Raw genomic sequence first — 25,902 nt, 5'->3', positions numbered from 1 at the left:
GAGTATGTGAAAGAGAAAGTGAGTGTGAGAGTGTGTGTGAGTGAGCGAGTGAGTGTGTGAGCGAGAGTGTGTGAAAGAGAAAGTGAGTGTGTGTGAGTATGTGTGAGAGTGTGTGTGAGTGAGCGAGAGTGTGTGAAAGAGAAAGTGAGTGTGTGTGTGAGAGTATGTGTGAGTGTGTGAAAGAGAAAGAGTGTGTGTGTGAGTGAGAGTGTGTGTGTGAGCGAGTGTGTGAGTGAGAGTGTGTGTGTGAGCGAGTGAGTGAGTGTGTGAAAGTGTGTGTGTGAGTGAGTGTGTGAAAGAGAGTGAGTGTGTGAGTGAGAGTGTGAAAGAGAAAGTGAGTGTGTGAGTGAGTGTGTGTGTGAGCGAGTGTGTGAAAGAGAAAGTGAGTGTGTGAAAGAGAAAGTGAGTGTGAAAAAGAAAGTGAGTGAGTGAGAGTGTGTGTACAGTGAAAGTGTGTGTGTGTAAAGGTGAGTGTGTATAATATATAAGTGTTGTCAAATCAATTAATCTCATCTAACATACGTTTGTTTATATAATGTGTATATACACACACACACACACACAAAAATAGATATTAAGATCGAGAAACCCCATATAAAAGGCATAATTCTATAAATTTGAGTAAATATATTCTTGAATATGCTGGCTTGAGTTTATACTGTTTTGCTTATTTTTATTTAAAAAATTGCATTGTTTTACTCTAAATTATACAAAAAAAATATCGACTGCAAAATTCAGAGAGTGATAAAACAAACACAGGTGGAAAAACAAAGGAAACGAAAATGAGAAATGCTGCCAATAAAGTTCTAAAATTATTAACTGGAAATAAATAAAAACTATAACTAAAAGTTATAGTTTTAGTAACTAGTTTTAGTACCCCCCCCCCCCCCCTTAAGAAAATAAAAGCTATTTACTTCATATTAAAATCATGTTTCATCGTTATGAAATATTGCTCCAACACGGTGAGTGTGTGTGTGCTCATGAACTCAGAGATGGAGGAGAGATACTTCAACCTGTACACTTTATTGAGCTACACACCGACAAGAGGACACAACTCAGCTTTGAGGAACACCAGACTGTTCATTACAGTACAATGCAAACCCTAGTGCATATAGGCTTCAGTTAGTCTCGCCTGACCCCCAACCCAGAGTCTGATTACAAAAGAAGAGTCAGAAAACAGGGGAATTAGCAAAGCAAGGGATTCCCCCAAATATACAGTATATATAGAGCAAATAAACAGATAAAGACACTTCCAAAAATATCTGAAACGAGACTTTTCACCTCAAAACCAGACGGCATCATGGGTGCGTTTCATTTATTTCAGACAGAATGGACACACACACTTCAGCAAACGCGAAAGTGATGCAATAATAACGAACTGTGACGTGCGTCTTCAATCCCAAAGCCAATCCATGCTCACCAATACAAGTCATTCTCCATGGTAACGTCATTTACCCAGCATGCCGTTCACTGCACACATTCAGTCAGTTTGTCCTTCATCTGCAAAGCATCTTTTTGACCTATTCCTACAAACACGAGCACATAATTATACAATAAAGTCCATCAATCAAATCAGTACGTGATAGAGACACACATGAGGAAATGGAGAATGTGACGTAACAGTTCAACCCTCATCTCTCCCTCGCGGGTCAAAATGACCCGAACCATAAAATTATACTTATTTTATTTAATTGTGATATTTTTTTAATACAATTTTTTGGGAGAACATTTTTTTTTTACCTTTAAATTACTAGATTTGATCAATAAATAAATAGTAATTTAAGCACATTCCTCACATTCTTTCAACTTAAATTCAAAATAACTCAAATTCATGCATAACCCTTTTAATTCAGCTCAAAATATCTTACACTGGGAGTCATAATATAACAACTTGTGGGAAAAACATAATATAACATGATATGTCATGACTCTAGATGGCGTTATATCTCTATATGAGCTGTTCCTCTGGGTCCTAAAGCCAGTTCATTTCAGTGTGCATTCAGATACACATGTAGACGTTATAAAATCTTTTTTTTTTTTTTTTTTGGTAAAGTTTTAGCATTTTTAGTTTGAATTTTGAGCATTTTTAGGTTTTTCTATGTGTACAGAAGCATTCCATTCATTCCTATGGGGGGCAAACTGAGCCGCAAAAGAATAATTTGTTACTTTTTTATATTTCGACCACAAAAAATGTGTGTATTTGTGGTTCAAATGCGACAAAAGTCCTGGGGTCTTGGACACCTCTGATGAACACTCAATTTTAATTTTATTTTTTAAGGGCGCTTTCACACTTGGTTCGATTGCCTGTCCCGAACCCGAGTTCGATTGCTCATCTTCTTTTTTTTAACCTTTGGTTTTGTTTTCAACATTCTTGTTTTCAAAATTCTGAAAACGTTTCAAAGACAGCGGGTTGTCCGCCGAAGACACATTATACGTCAACAATAGCGGTTCACTTCCGCGGTTTGGTTCGATTGCGTTCATACCGTACCCGAGTTCACATGAACCGTACCCCAGCTACGCACCTTTTTAAGCGGACTCGAGTACGGTTCGCGGGTGCGCACCCGAGTTCGGAAGACAGCGTTCACATCATCCAAACGAACCGAACTGAACTCTGACGTCATTCGAACCCGGGTGCGCACCAAAAGTGCTAGTGTGAAAGCGCCCTAGATGACCCGAGGGAAGGATGAGGGCATTTCTCACACTGGAAGGGTTGTGCTGATCTGGATTTGATTCACAAAAACACACGTGACGAACCCATCTGAGGTCACTTCACTACAAGCTACACCTTTAACCACAATCACCTTCAAACCGCAGGAGCAAATTACACCGAAACCCACCGCCATCCCCACACACACACACAGACCACACACACAACACCAAGCTGAAGAGTCCTTTATACATAAATAATGTTCACACACTTACAAAAGGTGGATTAAACGCCACGTGTTTATCATGAACTGCCGTCTCGAGGAGTCCAACGGTATAAAGAAAGCGTTAGTCGTGACAATATTGCACAAGACATAAATAAATAAATAAACTCAACACAAACTAATTCTCACTTCACCATCGGGAAAGGAATCCAGGCCGAAATAAATCACCACATTAACCCCAAAACCACTCGTTACAAAAAGACATTAGACACGTGCAAATACAGTGTGTTTTGCACGTCTAGAACACTGACTAACTCTCTCAGAAACACTGATCCACTGAAGGCTGAAATGTAATGACCGGCGCATTGAACTCGCTCTCTTCCGGGACTCGTCTATTCTTGATCACCTGCTTGTTTTATTGATCTGTCAAATCAAGCGTCTCCCTATAGTCATAATCCTGCATGAATCGCGCAGTACTGAATGATAGACTTCTCATTGCTGTTCCTCAAACCTACTGCTGAATTTCTAATCGCACTACAGGGTTTGTATCTAACACTGATAATCTTAGCACTGATAAAGTATGGAAGCTTGTTTCCGCCACAGAGTGAAAAATTAAAATGTTAATTGCGACTTTTTAATCTCACAATTCAGATTTTTTTCTCTCACAATTGCGAGTTTACATCTCAAAATTCTGACTTTTTATCTTAGAATTACGTGATATAAAGTCGCAATTGCGAGAAATATACTTAATTCTGACTTTTTCTCAGAATTGCATGTTTATATCTCACAATTCTGACTTTATATCTCGCAATTCACGCAATTGCGACTATTTCACGCAATTGCGACTTTATATCACGCAATTCTGACTTTATATCTCACAATTCAGACTTTATATCTCACATTTCACGCAATTCTGACTTTATATCTCGCAATTCTGACTTAATATCTCGCAATTCTGACTTTATAATACGCATTTGTGAGATATAAAGTCATAATTGCGTAATATAAAGTCGCAATTGCGTGTTATATAGTCAGAATTGTGAGATATAAACTATTCTGAGGTAAAAAAATAAAATAAAAAAGGCCGTCTTTTTTTTCCTTAGAATTGGACTTTATATCTCACAATTCTGACTTTATATCTCGCAATTCACGCAATTGCGACTATTTCACGCAATTCTGACTTTATATATCACAATTCTGACTTTATATCTCGAAATTCATGCAATTGCGACTTTCACGCAATTCTGACTTTATATCTCACAATTCTGACTTTATATCTCGCAATTCACGCAATTGCGACTATTTCACGCAATTCTGACTTTATATATCACAATTCTGACTTTATATCTCGAAATTCATGCAATTGCGACTTTCACGCAATTCTGACTTTATATCTCACAATTCTGACTTTATATCTCGCAATTCACGCAATTGCGACTATTTCACGCAATTCTGACTTTATATATCACAATTCTGACTTTATATCATGCAATTCTGACTTTATATCTCGCAATTCTGAGAAATAAAGTCAGAATTGCGAGATGTAAACTCGCAATTGTGAGATAAAAAGTCGCAATTATCTTTTAAAATGTTTTATTCTGTGGCGGAAACAAGCTTCCATAGATAAGAAAACGTGTCGCACGAAAAAAAAAATTAGATATGAAGTGACGTTGTAAGACGGTAGAAAAATATCTCCTGTTGCTTGTTTGTTTGCACATGTCGAGATGGATTAAATGTGGCTTTGAGAGCCATTACACAAAATCACTTCACAGAAGCGTCAGCAGGGGGCAGTCACTTTTTTTTGGGATGTGAGCTCTGATTGGCACATCTTACCCACCTATAGCAGGAAAGATATGCATAATCAGGAAAAATGAACAAGACTGTAAAAAAAAAAAAAGTCAAATATAAAATGACATGCAGGGCAGTACAAATAAAAAAAAGTGTGGATGACCTAATTAACAAAAAAACACATTCAAGAGGAATTATTCACTAAAAAACATCTAGAGTGCTAATGAACACAGCATCAATGGTTTGACCGTTGAGCTTATTCAGGGTTTTCTGCCAAAGCAAGTCCGTCCTAACAGAGTTCAGCTACAAGACTGGATATTCAGTCTCACTATTTGTTAATAAAATGCATTTTATGACTGCAAGCCAAAAAGCATCTAAATCAGATGCTAGCAATTGAACTCCAAGGGCAAAGTCCCTGGAAGTGAGTTTAGATATGAGCTCCTCAGAGTCTGACAAACATTAGTATCTTATGCAAAAAAACAACAACAAAAAACAAAAAAAAAATTAGTAAATGACAGTATGTTGTACAGCAATTGATTTCAGTGCCCAGTAGTACCGCTAACACTTGGAAAATGTGGCAATTACTTCCCAGATGTAATTTTCAAGTATTAGTACTGCATCTTAAACTGGGAAAAAACAAAAAAAAAACTAGAGAGCAAAAGAAATAAATGGTATTGTTGGCTGAAATGTTCATGCCCAGTCGGTCACTTGAGGCGCTGGGTGACATTAGCAAGCGCTACAGCGAAAGCTTGCACAGCTGAGAAGGGATACTGAAAGTCCAGTATGTACGCATTCCCGTCGATCCTTCCGAACTGCATCACCTGGACGGAGCAGAAGAGGATAGAGGTTAGCAAACGAAACCGCTTCTGAAGCTCGTGTAAAAGGCAACTCAGGGCTCGACATTAAGAGTAAATCGGTCGTTCACTTGTCCAAGGTAGAAACGTTGCTCGTCCGGACAAAATGGGATCTGTTATGTTAAATTCTTAAATGAATTCAATTAGATTACAGTCAAAATGTATTCAGAGAGATTCAATATTTCTCACAGTTTATTCGCTTTAGTTTCTTTTTTTTTTAGTGCTGGGCAATGATTAATCGCATCCAAAATAAAAGTTTGTGTTTACATAATATATATATATGTGTGTGTGTGTGTGTGTGTACTGTGTATAATTATTTTGTATATATAAATACACACACATGCCTGTAAACATTTAAGATTTATTTTATTTATATATAAAATATTTATATTTATATATAATATAAATTGTAAAATGTATATATATATATATATACATGCAAATATAAAAAAAATAGTATATATAAACACATGCATGTATATATTTAAAAAAAAGGTGTTATTTATATATAAAATATTTATATTTATACATAATATAAATTGTCAAATGTATAAATATATATATACATGCAAATATTTCTTAAATAAATACCATACATACATGTGTGTGTATTTATATATACAAAATAATCATACACACATATATTATGTAAACACAAACTATTATTTTGGATGCGATTAATCGTTGCCCAGCACTAATTATTATAATTTTTTTGGCGTTTTAATCAGGCTAATTGTCCGGTAAGGCAAGTCAAATTCTCTTTAACTTGCCCTTTCCAAAAAAAAAAATAATCGACTAGTCCCGGACAATCGGACAAGCGTTAATGTCGAGCCCTGCGATAGATGTCTTGTGTACCTGTCTCCCCTCGAGCTCGATCTGGAAGTTCTTGGCCGACTCCTGCGTGACTCTTCCTCCGAAGTCCAGTTGGTAAACCTGCGTGGCCTCGTTCCACAGCGGCTGCTTGTTGGCCATGATGTAGACGAACCCCTGGCTCCCGAGGCCCCGGTCCTCCTTCTCGTTAGCCTTTCGACATTTGACCTCGTCCAGCTCGCATCCTCCCGCACGCAAGTTTCTTTTAGTTTTCCAGCTCTTTTTCCCACTCTGGCTCTGGTTCATCAGCTCGTCTCCGCTGATGAAAAGCTCCGGTTCGCTCTCCGAACTGTCCTGGAACTCGTTCGTCGTGGCCTTGCTCAGCTTTTTGGCTTTCAGCTGCTCTTTCTGGCCTTTCGGTTTCTTCTTGTCTCGTCCGCCTAATCTCGGACTCGAGATGAGCGAGTTGAAGTCACCAAGGGCACGGCCCTCTTTCTTAGACTTGTTTCCTCCTCCTTCTGTGATCGCGGGAACGTTGGCTTCATCAGTCCGACTGTTTTCCAACCGCTTTCGGTTCTTCTTCCCAAACCTATCCGCTCTTTGAGGAACCGGGCTTTCGTTGAGCGAAAGCACTTCTTGAAAGCCTTCCCCGGCTTCAGCGATAGCTTCCGGTGGACTGACCACATTTTGGAGATCTGGAGGTGGTGAAGAGAGGGGAGGAGGTTGAGGAGGAGGAGAAAGAACAGGTTTATCCAACATATGGGAAGTCTTTGGTGGAAGGGAAGGAGCAGGACCTTGAGGACTTGGCAAAGGTGGGCAGGGATTATAAGAACCCCATGGATGAAGAGAAATGGGAGTCACCGGTAAACTAGAACAAGACGTCGTCCCAGGGTACATTGGTGGGAAGCAAGCTAGGTTAGGCAAATTTGGTGGATAACCCGGTGGCAAGACCACAGCTTGATCTTGCTGGGAAAAGGGAAGAGGAGCGACCAACTCTTTGGGAGATTGTGGGCGTGGAGAAGCTAACGGGGGACCGTTATAGCCAGCACTTGTTGGATAGGGCAATGCAATCTGATACGCTCCTGCTTGCTGGAAAGTTGTGACATTAGGACTTGTCGGAGACTTGGGCGAGAGGACGAACGGGAGTCGGGAAACATCCAGATGTTGTGCGGGGCTGAGAACGAGCGGAGGAGGTTTGTGGGAAGCAGGAGGGACTCCAGAAGTGGGAAGAGTCGCGGTACGCTCTTGAGGAACCCAGATCTCTTCCGTAGCGGATGGATCCCACTGATACGGAGGAGGCCGTTTGACTGTCAAACTCACAACCTCTGTGTTAAGAGCCATTTGCCTTAGAGACTGATTCAGTGACTCGTCCTCTGTGAAGGCGGAGTTGATGTACTCAGTCCTGTCTCGGTTTCCACCGCCACCGCTTCCATCGATACTGAGCAAATTGTAGGAGGACTGGGAAGGCAAAGGCGAGGCACTGTTTGAGTGCACTATAACAGTGCTGTGAGGCGCGCCCCCCCCTGACGGTGGGAAATCTTGTCTAATGATTGTCCCACCGGCTATTCCATTACTCCCACTGCTGGAAGCCGCACTGCTAATCCCATTATTACTACTGCACTGACTGCACGTGTAAAGAGCCGTCGGTCCTCTCGGCTGGTACGACGCGGACAAGGTGTTAGCTTTAGCCTTGGAGGGAAGAGTCCTCTGGGGATCAAGCATCTGGGAAACCTTTAGCGCAGCTTCCCGACTGTTTCGCCTCAAGGTAGCGTGAATCAAACTGCTGTCCAATCTCTGGCCAGGGTTACGCCCTCCTCCTCCAACCTGATTGGCTGAGTCAGGGTAAGGAGGCGGGTCTCCGCTTGGTATAGAGTACCGTGGCACAGTGAGACGGTTTAGCGTGGCTGAGGCGTAGGGCATTTGCACCTTCTTCCCGTCAACGGTAGAGGAAGATGACGAGACCCTGAGGGTTGCAGAGCTTCCCGGGCCCTGAAGCGTGTAAACATTCTGGTTGCAAACTAGCCTCGTGCGCGGACGGCACACCTCCTCCACATTTCCACTGCTGTCAAACGTGGTGATGCGCTCGTAGCCCAATGGGGTTTGGTACTGAGTTGCTTGCGCACCAGTTGGATACAGAGTCGGATCCCCTTTCTTTTGACAAGCGTCCCCTGAGGATTGAGTGCTAGTGTTGCTCCCCGATGAGGTGGAGTTTGTAGAAGACGCGGCAGAAACCGTGCCGGGGTACGGAGGCGGCGGGTTCATTTTGCTAATCTCAAGAGGGGCGGTAAAAACCACCGCGTCACCCTCAGCCAGTTGTGGCGCAGAACGAGTCGTTTTGATTTTAAGCAGGAGCTCGTGCTCCACCCGGTCTGTACTGTGCTCGGCTGAAGGGGGAGCGACTTGTATTGTAGTTTGGGGAAGCTGAATGACTGGGCATGATGGTTGACCTGAGGGCAAAGCTGGGACGGGGATTTGGATCTGCTGCTGCATCTGCTGCTGAATTTGCTGGTGCTGTAGCTGAAGTTGCATCTGCATGTGTTGCTGTTGGATCTGATGCTGAAGCTGTTGCTGCATTTGCTGTTGCTGCTGCATCTGTTGGATCTGCTGTTGCATGTGTTGCTGTTGCTGCTGCTGCATGTGCTGATGCTGCAATAACTGTTGTTGCTGCAGCTGATATTGTTGAAGCTGTTGCTGTAGCTGCTGTTGTTGATAATGTTGTTGCAACTGATGTTGTTGTTGTTGTTGCTGTGATTGCTGCTGCTGCTGTTGTTGTTGTTGGGATTGCACAACTAAAAGCCGACCAACATCCATTCCTCCGAATATTACCTGTCCAGGACTGGAATACCTTGCAGGAACGGTATATTGTGCCGTGAGCACATTATCCTGCTGCTGTCCTTGGTCCGAGACTCCAGGCGGAGCCACAGTTGAAGTCGGATTGGATAATACATCCAACTGGACGTTTTGATTGGCTAGTAGGGATTGGACTAGGCCGATGCTTTGTGTTGGGGACATGGCTTGGGCAGGGCTGTGTATGGGGGCAATGGGTATGTTGACAGTGCAAGTTGGATTATCATCAGTGATTCCTGATGCTCCCGTGACCGGCAGGTCATCCTCATCCTCACTGAAGACATTAGGACTGAACATAGGTAGGTTAATGTATTCCACTGAGATCTTCCTCACCTCAGGGAGGTATATGGTCATCTGTCTGGGCTGGAGGTGAAGCAAACTAGTCTTGTAGATAACTAGTAAGACGGGAAATATATATTAAATTAGGCAAAGTGGGATGTGTAAATACATTTTGTATAACCACTAGGGGTGTAACGATACCCTCATGTCACAATTCGATATGATATTAATGAGATACTCCAAGACGTATGATAAAAGGCTAACAAAAAATGTGCTGTTGATTTGTGTGTTAATTTGTGTGTGGAAATGAATAGTCTTGGACTTGGTGCTGAAACCCAATGAACAATAGAGACACCAGAATAACAATATCCATGATCCTGAAGCTGAAAATACAGAATTATTGTAGATGAATATGCTTTCACTGACTAGATATATTTAAAATAATGTATAGGCCACTTTTTACTGGTAACATCAGACATTTGGCATTATCAGGACCCACAAATATGCATTATTATACATTATATTCAACATTATGTATAGTAGTGTAATATAGTACTGACACTAAATCACACTCTCTGACACTCTCTATAAACTCTAAAAAATTTTCATTTTGGGTGGACTATACATTGTCGCAGTTTAGTATTGCGATATATTGTGACACGATATATTGTTACACCCCTAATAACCACATATCATGTGGTTCATATTACTTAAAAAAAATACAATACCTGCACCAAGATTTGCAGGCAAAAACGCTGCAAGCCCCACAATTTTGAACTTTGTTCCCCATATGTTAGACGTAACTTGCGCGAGATAATTGTGCTACAAAGCAAGGAGACATAAATATTAAGAGGGAAACATTCCGTGCGCTAATGCATATAGAGATGCTTTTACAAAATGTGGTGTATAACTAAAATAAATGCAGTACCTGTGTGATGTCATCTAGGGGAAACTCTCGCCGAGTCAAACTTGGAGAGCCAATGGAGGGCTTGCGAATGGGTAAACGTGGCGATCGGGATATTTCCTGCGTGGTTCGGGAGATCTTGGGGGACTTACGGGGATCTATGTTTATCCTGTTGGTAAAGGGACACACTAAGTCTCTACAGAGAAGGTAGCAAACGAAGAGAAGAGTTCAAGGTGAGTTCGTAGCAGCATGCAGTGCAACAGTGCATTAACAAATCATGTGGATCCTCAAATCTTACGCAATTCTGAAGTTTCATGCTACTAAGATAAACTGTATTTTAGGAAAGCGGGATGCATTTATTGTTACAAGTGATTCCAAATGATCAAATGTTTTTGCATCTCTTTGAAAATATCAATGCTTTAGCCATATCAAGTGCAATACAGATATTCTACTTATACAAGTTAAAGTCGCCCTGTGGTGAAAATCAAGTTTTTAATGTTGTTTATATGTCTATGTGGTGTTTTTAATATGCTTTAAGACAAACCATGTGTAAATTCATAAGTCGAGTGTTTTCTCCTTAAAACTGCAGTGAACCAAAGACAGTCTCAAAAACACGCTTTGAAATCGCTGGTGTTTCTGACGTCACAAACTACCTTGTAACCAATCAGATCAACGTGTGATCGTCAACCAGTGGATCTCTGAGCCGAGGGAGTGAGTGGAGGCGGGGCTCATTTGCATATTCATAGAACCACACATGCTAAATGAGGCAAGGGTGTCGAGTTACAGTCAAGATATTTTAAGGCATGAAGACTAAATATGTCATTTTGGTGATCAAAGATGAGTTTTAAAGGATAAAATGATTGACTACAGGGGGACTTTAAGAAAAGCAGTCTAACAGTCTCACAAATCTAAATAACATGCATTACCTGGGAAGTTTGGGAGACTTGCTCCCTCTGGAGATCTTTGGTGATTTCTTTCCAACCCAATCATCATTGAGCTCAATGTCACTCGAATCTGAGCAATTGCAGCTGTCAATCATGGAGGGGATGAAGTTGTTGCCATAGACTTCATCTGTGATAAAAGCAACCATTTGAGGAACAAGAACCAGTACAGTTTATTTTCTCCTTACTTTACTTAGATTTTCTCCACATAAACAAAATTCATCACACAATTACAGATACCACTGAAATATCACATTTATGTATTTATACTCCTTAGTAAGTATAAGAATTCCACATGTCTTGTAAATAAAAAGGGGCATTTTGGTACCAGATGTACTTGTATAAACCAACCTGTTTTCCCATCGGTCTTTGGGTCCATGATGACAAATTCAGGGCGAAGTTTGCTAATCCTCCGGCCTTTGAGAATAGGAACAAGCCCTCCTAGATACTCCAGATATAGAGTGTAGCATGGGCCGCCGACCTCAGGGTTGTCCTCGGTGCGCTTCATGGTGCAGTGCAAACGCTCGTTACCTGTTGTTGGATAACTAACGAAGTCTCGCATGTTGTTGGGATCTGGGATGGGAGGCTAAAGGGAGGAAAGCGTGCCAGAAAAACAAAGACAAATGGGAAGCAATTGTTAAGGATATTCCTTGAAATTAAGTGATAAACCAAAAATAACTTTATAACTGTGTAATAATAATTAACTACATGTACTTACTATAGGGTTAGGGTAGGATTAGGGTTTGGTTGAGGGTTAGTTGCATGTAATTATGGTATGGTACTTACTATGGTAAGTACATGTAACAAGGACACTGTAAAATAGTGTTACCAAATAAAGTGTAACCTAAAATATTATTGCACATAAAATGTCCTTGAAATAGAGAATATACTACACAACCTTAAAACAAGCAAAATTATCTGCCAATGGGGTCAGAAAAATAAACTTGTTCCTGTTTGAATTAAGATTATTTTTCTTACCCCATTGGCAGATCATTTAGCTTTTTTTAAGCATCAACTCACTTAATTTTGATTAATTCCCCTTGAAAACAGGACATACTGTCTTATGTAATTTTACTCATCTAGTAAATGCATCTTGATTTAAGAATTTTTTGATGTTTTGACTGGAAACAAGACATAAATGTTAAATAAGAAAAGCATTTTTTGCGGTGCAGAAACTGAGCCGAGCCTGTAAAGTGCAAGGGATCTTAAGTTTGTACCTTAACGGTGGGAGCGAAGGCAGAAGACACGTATGTGCTTAGGCGAGAGGGCATGCTGAGCTTGGCCACGTCTTTCTCCTCGTGAACCGCACTGGCGATGGCCTTTTGGCAGAGCATCTGCAGGCTGGCGACTCGGTGTTCGACACGGAGCACGTACAGCGCCGGGCCACACGCCAGAAACAGGCGCGAGTCTCGATGGCCCCAACACAGCGTACTGATCGGCCTCTGAATACACACGCAGAAACACATGAGCATATAGTCAAACCAAAAATAATTCTTAAAGATCGCAACCGTGTTTTCATTTCTGAATGATTCAGCATTTTGAATGAATCGGTTGAGTCAAAGATTCAATGACTCACTCATAAACAACTGCATCATTCTTGAATGAATCAGCTGAGTCAAAGATTCAATGACTCACTAATAAACAACTGCATCATTCTTGAATGAATCAGCTGAGTCAAAGATTCAATGACTCGCTAATAAACAACTGCATCATTCCTGAATGAATCAGTTGAGTCAAAGATTCAATGACTCGCTCATAAACAACTGCATCATTCCTGAATAATTCGGTTGAGTTAAAGATTCAATGACTCATTCATAAACAACTGCATCATTCCTGAATGAATCGGTTGAGTCAAAGATTCAATGACTCGCTCATAAACAACTGCATCATTCTTGAATGAATCGGTTGAGTCAAAGATTCAATGACTTGCTCATAAACAACTGCATCATTCCTGAATGAATCGGTTGAGTCAAAGATTCAATGACTCGCTCATAAACAACTGCATCATTCCTGAATGAATCGGTTGAGTCAAAGATTCAATGACTCGCTCATAAACAACTGCATCATTCTTGAATGAATCGGTTGAGTCAAAGATTCAATAACTCGCTCATAAACAACTGCCTCATTCTTGAATGAATCGGTTGAGTCAAAGATTCAATGACTCAATCATAAACAACCGCCTCACTCTACTAGGGTCCATTATATTGTTTGTGTTTATATGAGCGCTCACCTGAGCAGGTGTTTCCAGTGAATAAATGTTTTCACCACGAACATTGTAAAACTTAACAATGGCATTTCGGGTCACTTGGGAAGGGTCAGAGGTCATTATGAGTCTCTCCATCCCAGTAACAGCCAGCAAGTCGCCCTGAGAGCACCACTGCACGACCACATCTGACACACACACACACACACACACACACACACACACATTACTTTTGTATAGAAAAGAGTACTTTATACATCATTTTATCATCAGTAAAAACATTTAAAGTGCCCCTTTTATGCTTTTGTGGATATGATCTCTCATACAGTGCGGTTTGTGAATGTAAAAGCTCTGCAAAGTTTCAAAGATCAAATAAAGTCTCCTAAAAGAAGCAATTCTGATCTGCTGAAACGAGTCAGTAATTCCAGTCTCACATGTAGCTAATTTGCATAATCCCCGCCTCTGGTCTTGATTGGCTGAGCAGCGTCTCTTAGCCCTGCCTTCAAACACTGTAGTGTATCTGACACTGGAAGAGTTTGGCTCGTGTTGTTCGTGTGGAGAAGACGCTGTTTTCTGAGATTGATACGGTGAAACCCACGCCATCGTTACTGTTCGTATCACTGTGATCAAGAGCTGAGATTCAGATATGATAATGAGCGTTTGCTTTCTGACCAATCAGAGCAGAGCAGCTCTAAGAGAGGCGGAGCTTAGAGAGACAATCTCCGAACGAAGCGTTTCAGACACTGAGAGAAAATGAGCTGATGCTGAAATAGAGATTATTAGAAAATGTAAGTGTTTTTTGATCTTGGATGCATGTAAACACACTTTAGGAGCCTTTAAAACAGCAAAATAGGGGCACTTTAAAAAAAAATTGCAAAGTAACAATGATCATCACATATTTATACATGGCATCAGTGTATTGATTAAGCAAGTAATGATTAGTTTAGATTGTATTGATTTCCCCAGTCTAAAAACAAATCAATTTGCATTTTAATAGACGTCATTCTGTTCTCTTAGACAACACGTTTCAAAGCAGTGAAATAACTAAATCAATGATGCAAACTTCATCAAATATAAATTCTCTAGCTCGACAGAAGACAAAATAAACAGATGAAATGTATAAAGAAGAACCTTTGAGGCCAGTGCGTATCAGCGTAGGTGAAAGGTCATCATAGTTGCTCATCAAGCTGATGTCTCCAGACGTGAAGCAGACGGTCAACACCGGCTTCAGACTGTGCACTACAGAGGAAAACAGTGATTTTTATGTTTTTATTGTTAATTTATTATAACAAACTAGGGATGCACAGACTGTGCACTAGAAAGAAAATGAGATTTTTATGTTTTCTTTTTGAGTAAGCAATGAAAAATTATCATTAAAGAAACACCAGATAGGGTTTTTATTGTTAACTAGGGATGCACCGATGTATAAAACTAAACGTTTCTTTAAATTATTAATAAAAGTAAAATCCCAGTTGTACAGCTGCATTATTTACTGGGGAAACTACAGCCTGAAAGACTAGACCATTATTGCATTAATGGTTTGTTTTATATGCTTGTAATAAACGCATGTCATGAGAAGAGGCCGTACGACTGTAAATCTCTCCCCTCGACTGCACTTTAACAATCCCAACATAAGCTCAAAATCAATATCCATCCTGAGGTGAGCTGTAAAAATTGATTATTTTGTGACTAAAGCCGGGTCACACTTTTAACCACGATTTGACCGTCTGAGATAAATTTAGCAGATCCTAAAAGATTCCTCAGATCCGAGGCTAAAACCTGAAGTCTCTGATGGTTAGTTTGACGTGTTCACCGACAGCCGATTAATGACCGTTGATCAAATAAGGCGGGACATATTGAATGGCTCCTCCCCCTTTTCAAATAGCCAATCATGTTTAGTTTAGTTTACCTCACAGACTGAGAGTCGTACTTGACAGCACAGTGGAAACATGCTTTTTGATTCATTTTAAATTTAATATAAAAAGGAATCCAACACGTACTGCTCCGTGACGTGACAACGGTAGCAGAGGGGGCGGAGCTTTAGATTCTAGAGAGCATTTGATTGGACAGAAGATGTGATGAAGCGGTGATTGAGATACTAAGTTTTGAATGCTTATATCTCCAAAATGCGAACTGTGTCATTGTTTTGGAAAACACCAGCTTATTCATAACCTTAAGGCTAACATATTCACACTAAGAGCTCAAAAACGTAAATTTTGATATCAGGGGGCTTTTGAGACGCAGGGAACTGGGCTTGTGATCTGGTGTTACCCTGCAGAGGAGTGTAATCGTCCGAGTCCGTGTCGCTCTCGCTGCTGTCCTCCACTAGAAAGCTAGGATAGTTCCAGGCCATGCTGGCGATGCCCTCGGCCTCGTGGAGGAGAATATGAGCCAACATGCGGCCGTGACAGTCCATGACGATCACCTGCCCGTCCGCCGTGCCGAACAACACCTGAGGGCCAGCAGGAAACAGAATTATTACATTCTGAAAGATTGATTAAATTGACCGTTTTTGATGATAAATGTGTTTTAAATCAAATCTAGAAAAATAAAAACAGGCAATACCGAATTTATGAAAAAATAAAACATTTCATAGGGCAGTGTTATTACTATAAAAAAACTGAAAAAATAACCATGAAAAAATAATTCACAGAAATTAAAACCGAAAAGACAGAATTTGGGAAAAAATGAAATATGAATAGGGCCCTAAAATTTAATTTTCCTTAACCTTTTAATAAATTGCATGATTTCAATTCATTAGACATGCATTTTGAATATTAAAACGGAATTAAACATACATATACATATATATATATTTTTTTTATATAAATAAATATTATATATATATATAAATAAATAAACAAATAAATAAATAAATAAAAGAAATAAAGAAATATATATATATTAGAGGTGGGCATAGATTATTTTTTTTAATCTAGATTAATCTAGATTAATTTTGAAATTAATCTAGATTAATCTAGATTAAAATGGCTCATTTGAATTCTGCCGAAGGCATTCAGAATATGTGTGCTACCCAAATAATGACTATAAAAGTAGGCTAAGTCTTTGAGAACGGGTTTCTCAAACCAGGCGGCGCATTAGAACAGGGGCTCATCTCCTGTTTCCAAAATGCATCACAAACTGCTTGAGAAAGCTGTTCTACTCATAGACTGTAAAAAGTTACTTCTGTACTGTTACCGTCCGTAGGCAACATAGGCCTATGTTATTATCAACTACTATAGGCTATCAATAAGGGATGGGCGATATGGCCTAAAATCCATATTGTGATATACATTGCAGCCTCTTGCGATAACGATATACAGTATATTATAATATATATTATTATATATTATTATATTTATTATATATATATATATATATATATATATATATATATATATATAACCATTTCAGAACAGGTTACACAGACCCTGCTAAACAACTGCTAAATTTTTTTTTTTTAAAGGGTATATGTAGTTTTGAGAACATATATTGTGCAAAACTGTAAGTATACAACATAATTTTGCAGATAAATAAAATTTAAGTACACTAGCTGCAGAGACTTAGGTAGGTCTAATGTTTATTATAGCTTTGAGCTTATGAAACCCCAAATTTAAAGTTATAATATTGTCTAACTGATGTCTTTTCAGTTAAAAAGAAACACAACAACGATTCTTAAAATCGGGCGTAGACAGAGATTATGTGTTAACGTTACACCACTAAGATATATTGGATTGAGAATAATACGCGCGCGCTGGTATTCAGTGATATCAGTTTCAGTTTCGTTTTGAATTTGAGGTGGTATAACGGATTAGTCGTGTGTTAACTTACCGAACCGTTACCCCACACACTCGGATAGTTTGCTGCTGTTTGTCGGACGGCTTAAATCCGAACCAAGTCCAAATAATGGATGTTGCAGCTTTCACTTTCAGCCGTGTTTACTTAAGATGACGACGAATATGCGTTGCAGCCGGGTTTACCTCGCGGCCGCGGGTAGATTGCGTCATCATTGCTTGTGTAGTAGAGCCATCTCCCAACCCAACTTGGGGAATAGATTAACGGCGATATTTTTTTTATCGCGCGATAAGAGTCTCGCGTTAACGCCGATAACGGCCCACCACTAATATATATATATATATAAAGCAGATTTCATAGAGCCCTATTTTTATGTTTATAACTTTTATGAATTAATGTTGTTAAGTTGCACAAGTTTTTAACTAATTTTGGGGAGAAAAAATAGAGCGGATTTCATAGAGCCCTATTTTTATGTTTATAACTAATATAAATAGAACTATTATAATGTATATATATAAATATGACATAACTATTATAATGTTTATGTTTAATGAAATTGATGTTAAATAGCATAAGTTGCATGATTTCAATTCATTAGACATGCATTTTACATATACATATTTATATATTTTGTATATATATATATATAGATAAAATGGGGGTGGTGTGGCGCAATGGATAAGACACATGCCTTTGGTGTGAGAGACCCGGGTTCGAATCCACTGTGAGACACCAATGTGTCCCTGAGCAAGACACTTAACCCCTAGTTGCTCCAGAGGCGTGCGACCTCTGACATGTATAGCAATTTTAAGTCGCTTTGGATAAAAGCGTTAGCTAAATGAATAAATGTAAATGTAAATGATTTTAATTAATTAGACGTGCTTTTTGGTTAATTCAATTGTTGTTAAATTGCATGATTTTAATTAATTAGACGTGCTTTTTAATTAATTTTAAATTGAATATAAAATGGAATCCAGAAACATTCAAACAGAATCAAACAAAAAAATGTGGGATTTTTTGGAGAAAAATAAAGCAGATTTCATTTATAGAGCCCTACTAAAGGTCAGAGGTCGTTACCTGCTGGTCGTCGGGGGTCCAGATCCCACATGTGATCTGACTCTCCAGGTTGATCTCAGAGGACCAGTGGCGCTGACCGCTCACCGACCCGACCAGCACAAACCCATCACGGTAGGAGATCAGAGCCTGCGTGCCGTCATGTGACCACGTGAAGTCACTCACCTGCGCAGGTACAGTCAAGCCACCTTCATTTATACAGCGCTTCTTACAATGCAGATCGTTTCAGAGATAACAGGAAAATAATGCAACTAACTTTGTGTCTAGAAGAAAATAAGTTCAGTGATGGTTCATTTTTGTTGTAAAAAACTTATTAATTTAGTTCATATATATATGTATATAGCTGTGATGTCACCACTGTTCATCAGTAAATGAAACAGGATCTGAGGGCGAAACGTGAAGGTGATCTTCATGATGGTTTGACCTCACCTGAGCTCCTCGGTCATTGACCAGCTCCACAGACCAGCGGCCCTCGTACTGGATCCACACAAATATCCCACCGTCGGTGTCACAGGTCGCCAGTTTCTGGAAGGGTTCGTTCCATCTCACCAACACCACCTAGAAGAGCAAGAGCAGCTCGTTTACGCCCAAAGGAAACACCTCACCTTTACCTGCTATTGTCTTTATTACCAGAGTCAAGGATAGTAGCTTGAGAGAATTTACTGACATTGTTTTATCAGTATATATTTAAGAAATATTGGCATGTATAAACTGTATTTTTATATATATATATATATATATATATATATATATATATATATATATATATATATATATATATATATATATATATATATATATATATATATATATATATATATATATATATATATATAAAATTATTTTTCTGAAATATACAGTATACATGCATGTGTATGCATTTATTTATATACACAAAATAATTATACCACACAGCACACACACATATATTATGTAAACAAACTTTTATTTTGGATGCGATTAATCACAATTAATTGTTGCCCAGCACTAATTTAAATATACTAATATATTTAAACAACTTTACTTGTTAGCATGCAAAGGCCTCCAATAAGACAAAACTCTTCTGTATTTGAATTATTTACATTTTGTAATGCAAAACTAGGCATTTATTTTAAATATTTAAATCCCAGCAAAAAAAAAAAATATATATATTATATACATATACATATTATTATGAATATATATTTATACAGAAACTGTAAAATGAAATTCCAGGACTTTAAGCACTACTTTTTTGGGTTTTCAAGGACAACAATCAGAGATCGCACGTATCAAACAATATCTTTAGTTTTACTCAAATTACAGATATAAGATATCCAAAATACAACATTATACATTAAATACAAAGTTTATAATGGCTAGTATTGCTCAATAAATAATATTTTATAATATAATGTTGGCGTAATTTGTGTATTTTTTTCCGACAAAATACATTTTTATATATATTGTATTTAAATAAATCAAGCTCCTCTTCGCAAATATGGCTGTTTTTAAGGGTTTTCCAGAACTTAATTTCAAAAAGTCAAATTCAAGTACTTTAAGCACCTTGTATGAACCCTGACACACACACACTGCGTGTAAACAACGTGTGAACAATCCCATAATGCCCGAGACGCAGGTAAAAACACATGGGTCTATATCGAGCCCAGAGATCAGAGGCGTTCTGCTCGGACCGACAGTGCGCTGCGATGTGCCGGATCAGGCGTCATAACAAGATCAGACTGAAGATCTGTCCAGATGCTGGGATTACAGGAGGTGCCGAAGAGAGTCGGTAATCTCCTGCTTTATTAACTCACTACCGCATGTTGAGACGCGTGTCGAACACGTGGCACTCGTCAGTAGGGGCGTAACTAACGAGACCCTCACGTCACGATTCGACACATATCACGATACTGAACTCACGATACCATATTTAGACATTTGATAAAAGGGTAACAAGAATGAACTGTTGATTAAAATGCTAAATTTGATATTACATTGTGTGTGTAAATGAATAGTCTTGGACTTGGTGCTGGAAACCACAATAGAGACACCAGAATAACAATATTCATGATCCTGAAGATGAAAACACAGAATTATTGTAGATGAATATGTTTCACTGACTAGATATATTTATAATAATGTATAGGCCACTTTTACTGGTAAGGTCAGACATTTAGCATTATCAGGACCCACAAATATGCATTATTATACATTATATATAGTAGTTTATTGTAGTACTGACACTAAAACTCTTATTTAAAAAACTTATTTTGGGTGAACCATCCACGATACATATTGATGCATTTTTGTATTGCGATATATTGTTACAGCCATACCTATTATGCTATTTTAAAAGCTCCTAATGTTGTTTACTCCGCCTCTCTGAGAGCTGCTCTGCTCTGATTGGTCAGACGGTCCAGTGTGTTGTGATTGGTCGACCAGTTACAGCGTGTCGGAAACGAATAACTGAATTTCAGCTCTGGATCTTCTAATGGTGTCGGTTTTAACATATTAACTCCATGAACATCACGAATCAAACTCTAGTGTTTGAGGGCGGGGCTAAGAGACGCTGTTCAGCCAATCAAGACCAGAGACGGGCATTATGCAAATTTGTCAGTTCAGAATCAACTTCCTTAAGGAGACAATGTGTTCTTGTACTACGTCATCATCGACCGTCGAAGTTCAATTCTAACACTCGGGAACACAATTATAGAGGATGAATGAAAGTATCCGGATGTGTTCTTGATATAGAGGACGCATCGAATGCAGACTTAAGAGAATCGAACCATCAGAAATGTTTTAAAAGGTTGTGTGACATTTGTTTGTGACTTTACGTGAATGAAGTGAGCAATGCCGGTCCTATTAATGTCGTCAGTCCCATATTATAATAAGTGTTGTTGTGAGTGTGAAGTTTAAGTGATACATTTCAGGGTTTTTGCTTCCAGATTTCCAGACGAACTCAAATTAGTATTGGACATCAAATGGCGACCCGATACAGAAACTGAACCCATACTGAATGCAATGCATCACATGCATGAAGACTTACAGTCCGCTAACAGACTCTCTTTAACCTCAGACGCGACCCATGATCTGGTTACATAAGGCGGACTTAACTTGTAACGGGACAAAAGCTGTGCAGGAAACATGAGAATCATCATCTGTGCGCCTTAAAGGATCATCACCCAAAAATATGAATTCTCACAGACAATGTCGTTCCAAACATGCATCTGTTATTTCTCTTTCTTTAGTGGAGAAAATAAAGTCTCATGGAATAGCTTTACGATGTTTTTTTGTCACCGTCTGCTTGAAAAAGAGCAGCGTGAACTAAACTATCACATATTTTAAACACACATATGAAAGTTCCCACATCGCGTGCTCTAAAAGCCCTGCCAACTAGATCAGCTAATATTTCCCGTCTCCCAAACTGCTATTTTTAGCGCATTTGGCCTCACTTTACAGATAAAGTATGAAAGAGTGTGTGTGTGTGTGTGTGTGTGAGAATGCGTTTCATATGAGAGGCAGATGTCGAGACGCTTTAAAGATGCAACAAGGCTAAGAATCCCATCAGAGAGCAGATTACAGCTGGTTTATTTTTACCCACATCTATTTTTTGCTCTCTTTATATGTGATGGACACTCGCATCGTGACAGAAAGAGCTCGTTTTTTTTTTTAAATGCACAAATCACATTGTTTCTGATTAGATCAAACACTGACTGTTCATTTAGAAAGTGTTTTTGCATACAAAGATCTCAAGAAAAAGTTCAAGTTAAACTATCTTGAGAAATAAAAACACGACACTCACAGTTACACTTTATTTTAAGGTGTCTTTGTTACAGTGTAATTATATATTTAAGTACTGAGTGATATTAATTAACTACATGTGCTTACTATAGGATTAGGGTTTGGTTGAGAGTTAGTTGCATGTAATTATGCATGATTTACTGTTAATACTATGGTAAGTACATGTAACGGACACTAAAATAAACCTGTGCTACTTTATATTCTTCAGATTTTAATCAATTAACAGAAATGTTAACAGTTTTAGTTAATAATAATAATAATAATAGCATGAATGCTTCATTTACACACAGTGCAGAGTTCAAACCGAACGCAGAATTACATATTCCAGTCGACGTTCAGAAGAGAGATGGTTAGAGCTAATGATCTCATCGCTCATAACCTGGCAGATCTCATTAACCAGCTGTCAGGAGGGGTAATTAAACCGCTGGCCATGATTGATTTCACACCCCAGTTACCCATGATTCAACAGCTCAACCAACACGAGACCGTATCCTACTCATTAACACTGTCGGTGAGCCGTTTTATGATTCACTCGATGATGCTAAAACCCACTGAATTGACCATTCTCAAAGACACGCCCCCTTTAGTTACTGTTGCTATGTCCGACAAGCCACGCCTCTCTCACGACACACACCATGTTCTCACACAGTGAAACACACATCAGCGGAGCAGAGACACTGACAACACACTGACAGACAGGACAGAACACGTTACTTTTAATATGAAACAGTCTCAACTTTCAAATTTGGTAATTTTTTTACGAAATTTAAACAATAAATACGGTTTTGTGGCTCTTTAATGTGTCATGACAGATCGCTCAGTTAAAGCGGCTCGTGAACCGATCATCTCTTCCTTCTGGGTAATTTATAGCATCAGATAAACATGAATGAACATCAGAAGGAATGTTGTTTTAACCGCGGAAAGACGTCAGGACACTCCGCTTTTAAATTTCAAATCCTCCAATGTTAATCGCGGATTCGGCGGATTATGATTGGTCAGATTGCCTGTCAATCAAACTCCCTGAGAAGGGTCAATTGCCTTGAAACGAGCAGCATTATTCAGTGTAAAGATGTAATTTCCACGGAAACAGGAAGACAGGGCGGGGCATATCAAATAGCTCCTCCCCTTTTTTTAAATAGCCAATAGCGTTTGGTTTATATCACAGCTCAGACAGATAGTTGATATCGCTAAAGACGCAGTTTCCTCCTAATCTCCTCCATATCGCTTTTAAATACAGCATTCTGTGCAGAATTCAAATGGATCCGATACGTTTGCTGGTCCGCGTCGACTCGATCATGTGATCCGTCCTGTCTCTGGACCGAAGCTGCGGCGGATGGAAAGCATATTTACACAGTCTGAATCGTAGAAAATTAGAAAAATTCTGTTTGTAGAAAAGGAACGAGTGACCGATTTCAGCCGCTGTTCATAATGAAGGGGGCGGAGCTTCAAATTCCAGAGAGCATTTGATTGGATAGAAAATCTGATGAGAAGCCAAAATGCAGAGTGATGTCATCAAATCATTGATCGGGAAGTGAGAGACTAAGTTTTGAATGCTTATATCTTCTAAATGTGAATTTTGTGATTGTTTTGGAGCCCACTAGCTTATAAATAACAGTAATGCTAACATGTTCATACTAAAAGACCAAAACAGTTTGATTTCATGGGGACTTTAAACATAACATGCATATAATATTTTGTGTGTTTTGCAAGGTTCTCGCACCTTTTTTCAATCCTGGGAACTCATGTATTTAAATTCCTTCGCTTGTTAGCATGGTCTTTTCTTTATGCAATTTTAATGCAAATTAGTATTTGAATCGACCAATATGAGCGAGTTAAAATAGCCATTACATTTACTTTCTCAGGCACTTGAAATCACATTTTTTTATTTAATGAAAAATGCATTTCTCCACAGGAAACCTGAACCTGGAGGCGGATTGCAGGAGATCGCATCGGCATCACACAACCTTAGGCTTGTTATGTAATGTTTTGCTAACGCCCTACCTCACTGTTGTGTCCCCTCAGGTTGAAGTTGATGCGCTGTGGGGTGGTCCGGTCTCTCCTGCAGTGGCTCGAGGTGAACGTTACGCCCACGACGCCCCTGCCGTTCCCCGTGGCGAGCCAGCCTTCCTCATAATAGCGTCTCCGGCACACGGGCTTCTCCTTCTCGCTTCGGGGAACGCGACCCTTCCAGGACAGGCACAAGATGTTGGAGTCGCTGCACAGGACGGGACCGTTCTCCACGGCTGCAAACATGTCCGCACGATCGGGTTCACGCAAATCCACAGAGTCACCCGGCTCACCGGCGGGTCCTTGGGGTCCAGGTGAGAGCGGCTGCCTGTTCACAACCACGTTCGGCCCGAACGCATCCGCAAAACTGCATAAAACTACTAACAAGGCACATATATCATGCTGATAGGCTAACACACAACAAGTGTCCGGATATCCAAGGAGGAATTCACCTGTGTGTCCCGATTCCCGACAGCAAAGAGGATGAAAATATCCAAGTCTCAAAGAAAACTTTCCCCTCCTTCAGGCTCGGAGCTTAACCTCATGATGTCCCGGTCGCAGTGACGTCACCGACGGATGAAAACGCTCCGGTCCTCGTGCTCGTGGCAGCAGCGCGCGCACGGGATTCTCCTGCGCGTGTCGTCATCGCATCAGAGGAGCCGCCGGCCAATCAGCGTCGGGGATTCCTTTTAGAGGACAACGGCAGAGACACATAAACACAATTAGCGATTCAGAATTCAGCACAATTAATCATGATGATCATCAACATAAAATGATCTCGAATGATATTGAGGTTATCAGTTTAAACTCAAAACCCGATGTTAGTTTGCTAGGTGGCAGAAATACTTTCTTAGCAAGAATAAATGGCGGTTTAATTAGCCGTTTCACCTCAGCATTTCGAAAAATCCCCTGAAATTACGGTATACAGCAACACAAAACGAAGAATTAAAGACATTTGTTGTATTCAGTGCTCTCGTTGACAAGTAAACGCCACACACATCCTAAACGCCGCATCTTTTAACCGCTTTATGAGAGATCCAATAAAATAACAGCAATATTTTGAGAATCAAGTGTATTAAACGATCCTGATGAACTCGAGAACATTAAACCAACATGATTACAATACGTGCTTGTTAGATTTAACAGCTGACACTTGTGAGAAATCCGTCTAGATATAATCTTTACATGTATTTGATTGATTCGTCTGGTAAAACGCGTTTGTAAATCATCCCGTTGTTCAATAAAAGCCTCTTTGCTGCATTTCTGCGCCTCTGGCTTTTGTTAGCTCCGCTGCTACACTCACTTCGCGCGCTCCCTCATTGTTTTTCCACTATTAAACACAATATCAGGATGTGCTGGAAGAACGGAACCGGTCTAGGGATGATCCCGAAACCCAAAGGAACCCGTGGCGATCTTTACCTGTGAGCGTGGATGTGAGAAGAGTGTGTTTTTAGCGCTGCTGTCTCTGATTCTGATGATGCCTGGGCCGCTGCGCTGGGTCACGTGACCACCATATGATCACATATTATATTTTCCACTCAGTGATTTCTTTCCAGAACGTGTTCAGGGGATGTTTATTTATTTGTTTTAGTTTTTTTTAAACTAAGTAAAAATAAATTAAATAATAAAAAACATTATTCACAGTGAATCTTTTTTCAGTTAATCGTGTCTCGAATTTTTAGATTTAAAAACTCAGATTTATATTACAGTAAAAAAAAGCAAGAACAAGAGGTGGAGGGAGAAACAA

At 39.5% G+C, this 25,902-nt stretch overlaps 2 protein-coding genes across 3 annotated transcripts in view; one reads left to right on the top strand and one right to left on the bottom strand.

Moving 5' to 3' along the window:
* ripply2 (ripply transcriptional repressor 2) overlaps positions 1 to 25,902 on the top strand; it is a 486,302-nt gene that overhangs the window by 252,784 nt on the left and 207,616 nt on the right. The window lies entirely within an intron of this gene.
* Positions 4,151 to 25,664, bottom strand: tulp4a (TUB like protein 4a). 2 transcript variants are annotated; one of them, XM_081363233.1, is made up of 14 exons: positions 25,575 to 25,664; positions 24,150 to 24,841; positions 18,795 to 18,923; positions 18,369 to 18,530; positions 15,768 to 15,948; positions 14,628 to 14,735; positions 13,524 to 13,684; positions 12,511 to 12,735; positions 11,645 to 11,879; positions 11,279 to 11,423; positions 10,377 to 10,521; positions 10,177 to 10,270; positions 6,368 to 9,564; positions 4,151 to 5,479 (listed from the first exon to the last, which is right to left on the bottom strand). In XM_081363233.1, exons 2-14 carry the CDS (start codon positions 24,399 to 24,401, stop codon positions 5,363 to 5,365), a joined length of 5,151 nt encoding a protein of 1,716 aa, XP_081219359.1. In that variant the 5' UTR covers positions 24,402 to 24,841; positions 25,575 to 25,664; the 3' UTR covers positions 4,151 to 5,362. The 2 variants fall into 2 exon arrangements, with proteins under 2 accessions (XP_081219359.1, XP_081219360.1); XM_081363234.1 differs by lacking the exon at positions 25,575 to 25,664 and having other exon boundaries at positions 24,150 to 24,483; positions 24,608 to 24,709.

This window comes from Scardinius erythrophthalmus (genome assembly GCF_964197995.2).
Source record: "Scardinius erythrophthalmus genome assembly, chromosome: 4".
In the NCBI taxonomy this organism is placed as follows: domain Eukaryota; kingdom Metazoa; phylum Chordata; class Actinopteri; order Cypriniformes; family Leuciscidae; genus Scardinius; species Scardinius erythrophthalmus.
Note: the sequence above shows the minus strand (reverse complement) of the source record. Positions and strands in the feature narration are given on the sequence as shown.